Source organism: Typopeltis vanoorti, chromosome 4 (genome assembly GCF_054136105.1).
Source record: "Typopeltis vanoorti isolate ZY-2024b chromosome 4, IOZ_Tvanoo_1.0, whole genome shotgun sequence".
Classification (NCBI taxonomy): Eukaryota; Metazoa; Arthropoda; class Arachnida; order Uropygi; family Thelyphonidae; genus Typopeltis; species Typopeltis vanoorti.
The window spans coordinates 51,424,193-51,436,394 of NC_143552.1; the positions used below are offsets into that span (position 1 = coordinate 51,424,193).

Here is a 12,202-nt window from a genome sequence, read left to right on the forward strand (position 1 = left end):
CTGTTTGCCATTAGTAATGATTTAACACAAATTGTACACAAACCCACCACCAATTCCAGATAATCCTCTCCACTCTCTCAGCACCTTTCCTTCTTAACTAGCTCTTCCTCCAAATACACAAATGATGTTAGATCCCCTCTTGGCAAGTCTAACTATAATCTTGTCCATGTCTCCTTTGTTACAGATTGGCCTTCTCCCAACTATTCACAGCCTTATGTGTGTAGCATTACAACAATGCCAACTGGGATGGCCTTCAGGACATTTATGCACTATTCCCATGCTATGATTATTGCATCTAACCTTCCAATCCTAGCACCTGCTCTGATCTAATAACAGAAATTATTTTCACTGAGATTACTGCTTTTATTCCCCACTCCACACAAAATCCTTGACCTTTATCCAAACCCTGGTTCTCCAATGACTACACAGTCATTGTCTGTGTGTGAAAAAGTCTGTGTGTGAAAGCAGTTCAAACCAAAAATTCAACACATGCCCAATAGCTCCAGTCAAAATCTTCAGCCACTCCTCAACTTACATTATAGCATGTAATAACTGCAAAAAATAAAATAAAATAATAATAATAATAATAAATAAATAAATAAAAATAAAATAAATAAGCATAAATAAGCAGACTTTGTAGAGGCCAAAAGGCCTTGTCTCCTGTCCTAATGGCAGTCATGCCTTCTGGCCACTTGCCAAGGCTGTAGGACACAACTTCTGTTCTTTCATTTTTCCACCTCTTTCACATGCTGATGTGAAAGAGCAACATCTCCCAAAGAAAAGGCAGACTGCTTGGCAGTCTGCCTCTAACTCTCACAGAGATGGCCAAGGCAGAACTTCTCCTATCATTCCACAAACTATCCATAGTATGCCTCCTCTGAAATTTCACCAGAATGACATCAGAAAAATCCTCAGCAGCCTTGACACCAATAAGTCTCCTAGCACTTCCCACTGTACTAAAAGCTTGTGCTTCAGAACTCACATCTCTCCTGCATCCTTTCTTCAAACTGTGACATTGTCCCACATGCATCTACCCCACAGCTGCTTTTGTTCATCCTATTCCCTAAAAAGAGAGAGATAAAAGTCAACATTAAACTATTGCCAGATTACTCTGATCTCAATATGCTCAAAAATAATGGAAAAGGTCATCAATAGCCAACTGTTTCACTACTTGGAGACCTACTTAACGATCTTCAATATGGATTCTACAATTCTGTTTCCATAGCAGACCTCCTTACTAACCTCACCCACCTTTGGCTGCAAAGCCATGGAAAATTTCAGAAAAACTCAAGCGGTCCTAGGTATTTGATTGAGTTTAGCATTGTGGCCTACTTACCAAGCTACCATCCTATGGTATTCCTCCCTCCCTCTGCAAATGAATTGCCAGTTTCTCTGGACATTTACTGCAGGTTATCAGGTTATGGTGGATGGTTTCCTTTCATTAGATTTCTCAATTAATGCTGGTGTACCACAAGGCTCAGTACTGTCACCTACACTCTTCATCCTATACATTAACAATCTTCTCTCTCTCCTGACCTGGTATCCAGTCCTATTCATAGCTTTGAGGATGATAGCACCCTCCACTCCTCTTTTTTATTTTCAAAACCTTGTAGTGCTCAGGTAACTCACACTTAAAGATCTTCTTTAACTAATCTCCTTTCTATTTTCAAGTAGGGAGAGGTTCATTTCTGGGGGGGGGGGAAGAGACCATTCTGCTCCTTACTTTTGATAATACTCCTCTTGCCAGCTTCTTCACCCTCCAGTTCGTACAACAGTATTGGAATAGAAGTGTTGGAACAATATTCACCATACTCTCTTTGCCAATGACTACAACCTTCAGTTTTTAAAAAAAAAAAAAAAAAAAAAAAAAAAATTCCTCTTTTCCATCTAACCACTTACCCACACATTGTTGTGTCATAAGTCTTCGGACTTCGACTTCTCGTATGGGGCTGATATATATATATATATAAAAACAACTGCAGCAATTAACAAAATAGTCTTAAAATGGATAATTTAATTAAATTATGGATAATTAATGAATTAGTCAAAGTCCTTCCATTCTTTTATGTCTAAATTGGTAAGCATATTTTTATATGTATAAGAACTGTTTAATGAAAATAAATGATATTATAATAAATTTGAACATCTTGGTTATTAACTAAAATGTAATTCCTTTCTTGCATACCTGTGTTTCATGCTGTGAAAGTTTATATACTTCCTTAACAAGTTGTTCGGTATGGGTACTGGAAAAAAGATATAACAGCTGCAGAAGACCTAAAAATCCTGCTCCTCTTAGGTCTGTAGAAGGATCACAACCTAGTATAAAAAATAAAAGAAGCAAAAGAGTAAACAGGAGGTAACAACCATAATATTCATAGATGTTATTATCTCATTATTATTATTATTATCAATATTATTAACATACCTCTATGGAGTCAGTAGATTCATCACAAAAAGTCTCACTCAACCAGTAATGCACTTGCTGTAAGTAATAAAGAAAAACTTTAGCCATAAGTTTTTCTTTATTACTTTCAGAATATGTTTAGCTGAATTATCAGTAATATTTTCAACTCATTCAAAATATCAGGATTCATATAACTAGAGAGTTCAGATTGCAAATTTAAACCTTGATTTTGGGTCACTGCTAGGTTTTTATGGCTGTTTGAATTGTCTCTGTAAGTGTTGCTTTTTCTGTACTTTTTCTGCTTCGAAATGCTTTGGCAGAAGTTTTTTTTTTTTTTTTTTTTCTGCTTTTAGGAATAAGATTGCTGTCTCTGCAACTCTTCAAAAAAACTCATGGCTAAATTTCATATATTAAATTAAATAAAATTTCATAAAATTCATATATTAAACGCATGGCAAAATTTGAATGTCAATCCTACAAATATAATCAATTAGTATATCTCATTCCCAGCATGCTCTAGCAGCAAATCATGAACAAGGAAGACGGGGGGGGACAAACCACATGGAAGCAATGGCTACGTGATCAATCTATCTAGCCACACCCTAAAAATGGTAACTTTCACTACTTAATAAAGGCATAAACTTCACATTAGCACCTACAACTGTTTATAAACTAGATGTTATATACTACACAGAAAGAGGCATTTAATTTCTTTCAAATAATATAGCTGATAAAATTCATTTAGAAACCAGTAATGTTTTGAATAAAATGAAAGCTATATGTAACAAGAACAGAACTAGCAGATGTCAAGTCAATAAAAGTTGATAAGGATATATTTGTAAGACTGACAAAGGCAATGGCACAGTTGTCCTAAACAGATCTGCTTACATTCATCAAATGAATCAATTAGTCTCTGATAGCAACATTTACCAACTTGTGAACTATAATCCAACTAACAGGATTAAGAAAACTGCTAAATTACTTAAGTCTGTCACTTCTTGGCCATCAGACCCTGTTAAAAAACTGTTACCCCATGTTACCTCTCCCAAAATATATGGGATTCCCAAAGTACACAAACATAACATTCTGCTTTGGCCAATAGTTGAAGGTAAAGTCAGCACTAATTATTACCTAGCCAAGAAATTAGCATCAACACTCAAAGAGTTGGTAGGTCATTCCCCCCTCCTATATAAAGAACACACAACACTTCTTAAACAAAATTAAAAACATAGCACTCAGCATTCATAGCAGCAGAAGCATCAAAATTAGTCAGTTTTGATGTTTCTGCCCTTTTCATAAATGTCCCAATCAGTGACACAATTCTTCTCTTACAGAATAAATTTCTGCCTAATGTAACAACCCTCTTTGCCCACGTATTACATTCCAGTTACTTTGTAATGGCAAAATAATTTTTACTTACTAAAAGAAGGTAAAGCCATGAGCTCACTACCATCCTCCCCCCCCCATTGCTAAATTTTACATGGAAGCATAGCTCAGTGGAAGTGATGCTTTCCTCCTCTGCGTTAGGCCACCAAGGATGACAGACTTAAGTTCAAGTCTAGTTGCTAACTGGATTAACTTTTTCTAAGCCTTTCTTTGACTAGTTTCTGAGTTAGTCTATCTCTGGCATGGGCAAACAGGTTTTTTTTCTCCAGAAACTCAGGCTTTTCATCCCGTAAACTCAAAAAAAAAAAACAACCTAAACCCTACTCCCTATATAAGGGAATAAAAGAAGTTAGATGATTATTATTATTTTTTAGCTGAGCTTTTGAGCAAAATGTGCTGGATTCCTTTACTTTAAAGTACAATGTATCTAAGCCAAACTGTAGGGTTGGCTTAGATACATTGACAATGTTTGTATTATCTGGCCACATAGCCACCAAACTTTAAACACCTTCCTCAGCTACCTGAACCCGCAAGAGGGCACCATTAGGACTTTAGGAACAATATTAGTTTCTTGCTTTCTTCCTCATTTGCTTTGTGTTAGTTCCTGAGTGCACATACCATATCTTTATGTTCCTGAAGATGGCAATGTGACGTTGCCGAAATACAGAAGTTACCTTTAATTAATATACTTTATATGCGTTGTTAATTCCGTAAACTAATTACCAGTTATGTCTAACCAACGTATAAGTCTTGCTACTAGAATCTGAACAAACAATATGAGCATATTGAAATTAAAAATTAAAACTCACTTCCTTTCCTGGATGCACTGGTCACATGTCTTCCCTGAGGCAGTCAATCCTTCATTGTCTACCACAAATCTACACATCCAGCCAATATATATACATGCTAACTCTTATCATCACTCTTCACAAAAACCTGGAGTCATTAACATCCTCAAAAAGATTGACGGTGTTAATGACAAAAACAGAGCTATAATAATTTGCTGTAATGAACAAGCTCTTAAACAGGAATTACAAATTATTTGCAATAAATTTATAAATAATGACTATAGCAAATATACCATCAATAAAGTTCTTTGCAAAACTTCATCAAAAAATGCATATAATATAGATAACAGTGAAATTATAGATATCCCATATATTAAAGGGTTATCAGATAAAAAATTAACAGAACTCTACACTACTGCAATCTTAATGTTAGTTTTAAACCAACTATAAAGTTAAAAATCATACTTAACTCCTCCTCCCCCCTGTGGCCCACCCTGGAGTATACCATATCCAATGCATCCATAACCTATCTTATATTGGTAAAACTGGACACAATTACTATATGTAAAAAAAGAACACAAATGACACATTTAATAGGAGGCTGCTTGGAAGGATAAAAGAGAATAGTGTGACAGGAAGGGTAGTTCAGTGTGTTGCCTAGGTATAACTTTGGTTAAATGAGGCGGAGAGCAAGGATTATAAATGATATGCTAGCTGAAATGTGTGAGGAGATGGGAGTACAGTTTGTTAATGTGTGGAATGAGTTTGAGGGACGAAGTGAGCTGTATGGAAGCGATGGACTGCATTTGAGTGGTTATGGTGTGAGTCGCTTGGAGAGACTGCTGCTGGAAGGTAGAGAAGTGAATAGAGAGAATGAATCAGATCAAGAGGGAAGTGATGTGGAAGAGCAGGAGAGTAAGACAGGAGAGATTGAAGAGGTGGATATGAATGGGGAAGTGAGTGGTATAAGTATAGAAAATGAGAGAATGGGTGTGCAAGAGGAGCAGGGAAACGGGAAGGCTCAGGGTGGAGGGGTACACAGCGTGAGAAAGGTGGATGCTCCAAGAGGAGTTGAGAGCATGGGTAGGCAGGAAAGGAATGGGATGACCAGGGATCAAGAGGAAACAGTTGGAATTGAAAAGCGTTCTAAAATGAAGAAGCAGAAAGGGAAATGGCCCCAGTCAAGCATGGAGAGATCACATTGAGTGAGTGCCATCAGTGGAACTAGCTGTAACTGGTTGCACTAATTGCGTCTGTTAACCCAAAGATTGTCGGAATAAGTGAGACATGGTTGGAAGAGGATGACATCCTGACAGGAATAGAGATGGAAGGGTATGATGTGTTTCATGAGGATAGAAGGGGTAAAAAGGGAGGGGGAGTGCTATTGATGATAGAGAAAGAGTCATGTCCATAAAAAGTAGAGATGCAAGACGGAAATAGTGCCAGTGGTTTTGAGGCAGTATGGTGTGAGATAGAGGTGAATGGAATCAAATACTTGGTGGGATGTTGTTATAGACCAGGTAATGTGGATGGTGGTGATAGTGAAATGTACAGTCAAATTCCTGTCCTGTCCTGTCAGGTGTCTTCTCCCTCAAGGAGATTGACTACCATGTGTCTCCACCATGTCCTATTCTGCGCCTCTCTGCTGCATTCCTCATATGAGAGATAGGTCCAGTCTTCTATATTTTTCATCCACTCCAGTCTTTGTCTTCCTCTTTCCCTTAATAGTTCCTTCGAGAAGTGTCCTTTGTAGGCAGTTATGTCTCAGAATATGTCCAAAATATCTGACTTTTCTCTTTTTAATTTCTTTCATCAGGTTCCTGTTGACGCCTACCATCTCTAGTACCCTTTCATTTGTCTTTTTTTCTTTCCATGATATTCTCATAATTCTTCGCAGCATCCACATTTCAAAGGCCTCCAGTTTTTTCACACTCAGATTGGAGAGGGTCCATGTCTCTACTCCATATAATAATGTAGACCATACGTAGCATTTGGAGATTCTTAGTCTTGTTTTCAGATTTAATTCACTAGATGTTAGATTTTTCATAATGGTGAAAGTTGACCTAGCAATTTCAATCTTTTTCTAATTTCATCTTCTGTCCTGCCATTCTCTGTGATCAAGTGTCCAAGGTATATGTATTTTTGCACCTGTTCTAATTTATTTCCTTTTATATTCATGCATATTTTTGGTATTTCCTTTTCTCTTGAAATTATCATGATTTTTGTCTTTTTAAAGTTGAAACTGAGGCCATACTGTTCGCTGTACTTGAGGGTTTAGTCTATAAGAGTTTTGAGGTCATATTTGTTTTGCTAGAATAACCATGTCATCTGCATATCTTAGGTTATTAATATTTCTGCCCCCTACAGTGATTCCTTTGAGGTTACTAATTTTATTAAATATTTCTTCTGTGTACAGGTTAAAGAGAATCAGAGAAAAGACACAGCCTTGTCTCACAACTTTCTGAACTGGGAATTCTTCTGAGGTCTCTCTATTTATTCTCAGAGATGCAGTCTGTTCCCAGTAAAGATTAGTTAATAGCCTAATGTCTTTTCCATCCATGCCTATTTTTGAAAGTATTTCAATTAATTGTTCATGTTGGACATTGTCGAATGCCTTTTTGTAATCTATGAAGCAGAGGTACACATCTTTTTCTAGATATCTTTCTATGATAGCTCTGAAGTTGAAATACCTTCTCTTGTACCTACATTTTCCTTGAAGCCACTTTGTGTATCATTTATTTCTATGTTTATTTTTCTTTTATTTCTTTCAAGAATAGCATATAGGAGGACTTTTGATACTTGACTGATGAGGCTGATTGTCCTGAACTCTTCCCATCTTGTAGCTTTTGTTTTTTTGGGAATTGGAACGAAAATTGAGTGATTAATATCTTTGGGTAGAAATCCAGTCTCGTATATTTTATTGCATAATTTCGTTAGAAATTTCAGTCCTCCTTCATCGAGAGCCCTCAACCATTCTGCCAAGATGTTATCTATTCCTGCAGCTTTATGTGGTTTTAGTTTTCTGACGGCATTTTCAACTTCACAGAGTTAAATGGATGGCCTTTCTAAATCAGTCTGTTCAGGAATATCATTTCTTTGTTGTTCATATAATTTCCTTGTGTATTCAATCCATCTTTCCATGATTTCTTTTTTATCCATTAGCATATGGTCTCTTTAGTCTCTAATCTTTTCATGCATTTCTCTGCTTCTGTGTTTTCTATCAAGGTTTTCTATACATTTATATAGCCTGTGTAGCTCAGTGAATGTGGCCTTTGCACACCACGGCGCTTGGCCGCACGAAGGAAGACTTAGTTTCGAGTCTAGTCGGCGACTACAGGAAATTTTTCTAAGCCTTTTTTTGACCGGTTCCCGAGTTAGTCAATCTCTGGCACAGGCAAGCGGGTTTTTCCTCCCGGAAACTCGGGTTTTTCGTCCCGTAAACTCAAGAAAATCGACCGTAGAACCCACATTATTTCAGACATTAAATATATTGTGTTAGGGACCACGAGATGGCAGCACATTTGAGCCGTCTCTCTTCACTGTGTACCGCTTAATTAGTGATAGCCTTGGGCCATCTATCTCTGATTGGTACCAGTGGAGATTGAACTGCCCACTCAGTCTCCAAAAGCTAGATAGGGCTAAATGGCCTCGCCTACTCCCCGTATACGGGAATAAAAAGGCGTTAGCTGATTTTTTTTTTTTTTATATACATTTATATTTAATCCATTCCTCTTTGGCTTTCCTGCATTCTTTTTTTATTTCTTTATTCATACTTTTATATTCAGGTTTGTTCTTTAACTTTTTTCTTTGTTCCATCAACGTCAGTATTTTTTCATTTATCGAAGGTTTATTCCTTTCCTTTTTGATTGTGGGAGTGTATTTTTGGATGCTTCATTGATGCTATTCTTGAATGTTTGCCAGTTCATGTTAATTTCATCAATTGGCATTCTATTTTCTGTGCGAGTTGTGGTGTCAGACTTGTTAAGGGATTTTGTGAATTTTTTTATAAAGCAGTCTTTAACTTTTTGGTTGTTAAGTGAGTCTGAATTATAAGTTTCTCTTATGAATGGTGGGCTTGGTATCTTAAGTTTTACTTTGATTTTTGCAATCACTGGGTTGTGGTCCGATCCTATGTCTGCTCCAGGATATGTTTTTGTTTGTGTTATTGCATTTTGGAATCTTTTGCTTATTATTATATAGTCAATTTGGTTTCTATAGATGTCCCCAGGGCTGGTCCAGGTATATAGTCTTCTGGGAGGATGTTTAAACAGTGTGTTGACAATTATTAGGTCATTGGTTTCAAAGAATTGAATTAATCTTTCACCTCTTTCATTTCTGATTCCAAGCCCTTGGTTTCCCATGCAAAATGAGATTATTTCTGAGCGCACTTTTGCATTTAGGTTGCCCATTAGTATGATAACTTCATCTGACTTAGCACTGGAGATTGCAGTTTGGATGTCTTCATAAAATTGTTCCAACTCTTCATCTGGGTGATCTTGGGTTGGTGCATATGCTTAGATAATATGCAGGTTGAATGGTTGTGCAGTTATTTTGGCTGTTATGATTCTGTCATTTATGGGCCAATATCCCTGTAGAGATTTTGCAATTCTATTACTTAGGACAAGCACTCTCCATTAAGGTGTAGGTGACTGCCAGAGTAGATTATAGTGTGATTTTTTCTTCTTATTATGCCTGTATCTGTCCACCTCACTTCACTGATACCTGCAATATTGGCCTTCATCACTTCTAATTCCTGGAGTAGGTTATCTAATCTGCCCCTCGTAGAGTGTTCTGACATTCCAAGTTACTATTTTAAAAAGATTGCTCCTGGTTTTCAGACAAGGGATATCTGAGAATATCCTCCCTGGAGGGTTTGGGATATTATCTTCATACACTACCTTAGTAGTTCTTGTCTTACAATTCCCAGTTTCAAGCTCTTCTTCCCTGTAGCTATAAGAGCTGATGGTTGCAGGGGTCTCAACCACATCTCTAACTTCATATTGTGACATGGTGTGTTTCATGGTTGACAATGGATAAATGCGTGGTGAGGCTCCGATCTCTTCCATGACGGCTGGCCACAAGTCAGTTAGATGTCAGGAGTGTGCCCTCAATGTGCCGCACATCTTGATGTCATGCCCTTGATGCCATTGATCAGTCAGTGTTGATTCTTCTGCCATCTTGGCCATTCCAGACTTCGTGCACATAAGGGTTGACATTCCCTATTTACAACATTCTATATTGCTGATACCCTCACTTAGTTTAGTCTGCCAGCCGAGATGGTTTACCGGGGTGTGGCCGCTGGTGTGCACTAACAACTTCTTGGAGCCATAAGTGAGAGTTGAGTGTATGTGAGGACCAGAGTCCAACATCCTGACTCTGAGATCAGTGGCTGACATCGATACTAAGGTGCTACCTCTCCATACACCCCATAGTCAAATTAGCTATGCAAATAAGAAAAGGGTGATCATTATGGGTGATTTTAATTATGGCAATATAGACTGGAATGATGAGATAGCAACTGGATGTAAAGAAAATGAGTTTCTTGAGTTTTTGAAGGATAACTACCTCAGACAGTATGTAACAGAGGGCACACGATGATTAAGGGTCTTGGATTTGGTCAGCTCATCAGAGGATGTAATTATAAACGAGGAGTCAAATCATCTGAATTAATGACACATCTGACTAATTTATTCTCCTCTTTGACACAAATGTTCAGTTTCTGCTGGTTGCATTTTCACTATTTTCAAGAGAACTGTTCATCTGAATTAGCATCAATAATCCCCCCCTCTATTCTAAATCTGTTGAAACGCACATCTAACACTTCTTCAACACTCCTTCACAATTTAACTCCAACTTCACAAAATAAATTTTTCATCTTCATTCATTCCTTCTATCACCATCTTTTGGAATAGTCTTCTTTCTTATGCCTCTCCTAAAGAGTATAATCCATAGATCTTCAAATCCAATGCTAACAAGTTTGCAGTGGATTGAAAACCTATAACTTTTCTTTTAACTTTTCTGGCCATCCTTGGTGCTAATAAATTGTGGGTTGGACAGTCTCTCTTGGATGGGATTACCATAAATAATTTTAAAAAAGTTAGATAAGTATATATGGTTGTTAGAGAGGAGATGAGAAAAGAGCTTGGCATAAGTGGAAGTTTACACAATAGTGAGATCCATTTCATTATGATAATAATAATAATGAAATAATAATTTCATTATGATAATAATCAGTTTTTGAATAAGTGGCATGATGACAGGCAAACAAATGCTAGAGGAGTATGACTGAAAAAGTCAAATAGGGGAAATAAAAAAAAGAAGTAAGAAGCAAAATAATAATCATTTTCATTATTATATAGCATTTCTCCCACAGTAACCTTTATTCACACAATACTTATCATATTCTCATTAAACTCCATTACTGACAAAGTACTCTACTGCTTCTGAAACCCATTTCATTCATTTACCACTCTTGCAAAAATTCTAATCTGACATTCTTATTAAACACAATCATATACAACCTCTAGGGATGATCTGTTGTTCTCTTCATACTTATCATGTACTGAAAAAAATTTTTCTGCAACCTTATAAAACTTCTTTAGCAATTTATATGTTTATAACTGTTTATAATAGGCTACCCATGTATTTTGGATATGACTCCACTTTTCCCTGCACATTAACCCTCCAACCGGCCAGGACGTATATATATGTCCAGATAAATCTGAATACGATTCAATACACCTGTTGAAAGAACATGGATAAGAAGTGCAATTTGGCTGTTCTCTCCTTTAGAAGGTGCGATAATCCTTCACGCTGTAGAGAACACTAAAACAGATTATCTCCAGAAGCTGAGTCTCAGTTCTCTGTAACAAGAAATGCAGTTCCTTGTTTTATGCTGGGCAACTTGACTGTTAGTTATATTAGAGAGAGACTAAAAATATAAAAATTATTTTTATTTTCTCTTTTTATTGTACAGTTCATAATTCCATGACAAAATATAAATTCTTGCATAATTTCTTCACTTAAATATTGCATTACCTTGGAGAACCAATGGTTACTGTTTTTGTGCTAATTTTGTCTAATCGTTTACTCGACAGAACATTTTTCGAAGAAATTAATTCACAATAATTATTTGAAATATTATTTAAAAAAATGGCTGCCAACATTCTAGATTATGTTGTCTATGTTCAAAATCATATTTTGAAGAATAATATGCAATTCTCATATCACTAATTGTTTTTCAAAATATCATAATCTACTGTTCTTTGCACTTTCACCTTTTTGGTTTCCCTGTATAATCAGTCTTTATAAAATGAAATAAATGGTTATTATTTAAATTGATATGTATATATTTTCTGCTAGTTTATAAATTTTTCTGCAATTTTAAAGTGATAATAACAAATACTTTTGCGTATATTCTCTGATACAAAATATGTATATGTGCATGCATCAAATGTGAAATTTCATATTTACACAATACAATTGAACTTTATTTCGACTTTGATAGTTTCGCCTCCCCCCCCTCCCGCTGCAACACTACCACACACCCGAAAACTGTTATGAAACATAAGTACAGTTTTTATTTAATTCATGATTTTTCCATAATAATTGTTCCACATAAAGT

The 12,202-nt window shown here is 36.3% G+C and overlaps 1 protein-coding gene across 5 annotated transcripts in view; it reads right to left on the bottom strand.

Annotated features, from left to right (window-relative positions):
- Positions 1 to 12,202, bottom strand: part of LOC150107295 (ELMO domain-containing protein 3-like) — a 287,770-nt gene that overhangs the window by 133,168 nt on the left and 142,400 nt on the right. For all 5 annotated transcript variants that reach the window (XM_090391155.1, XM_090391154.1, XM_090391150.1 and 2 more), the window contains one exon: positions 2,186 to 2,316. In XM_090391155.1, the coding sequence (XP_090247281.1) occupies positions 2,186 to 2,316 (131 nt within the window). The remainder of the gene's footprint in view (positions 1 to 2,185; positions 2,317 to 12,202) is intronic.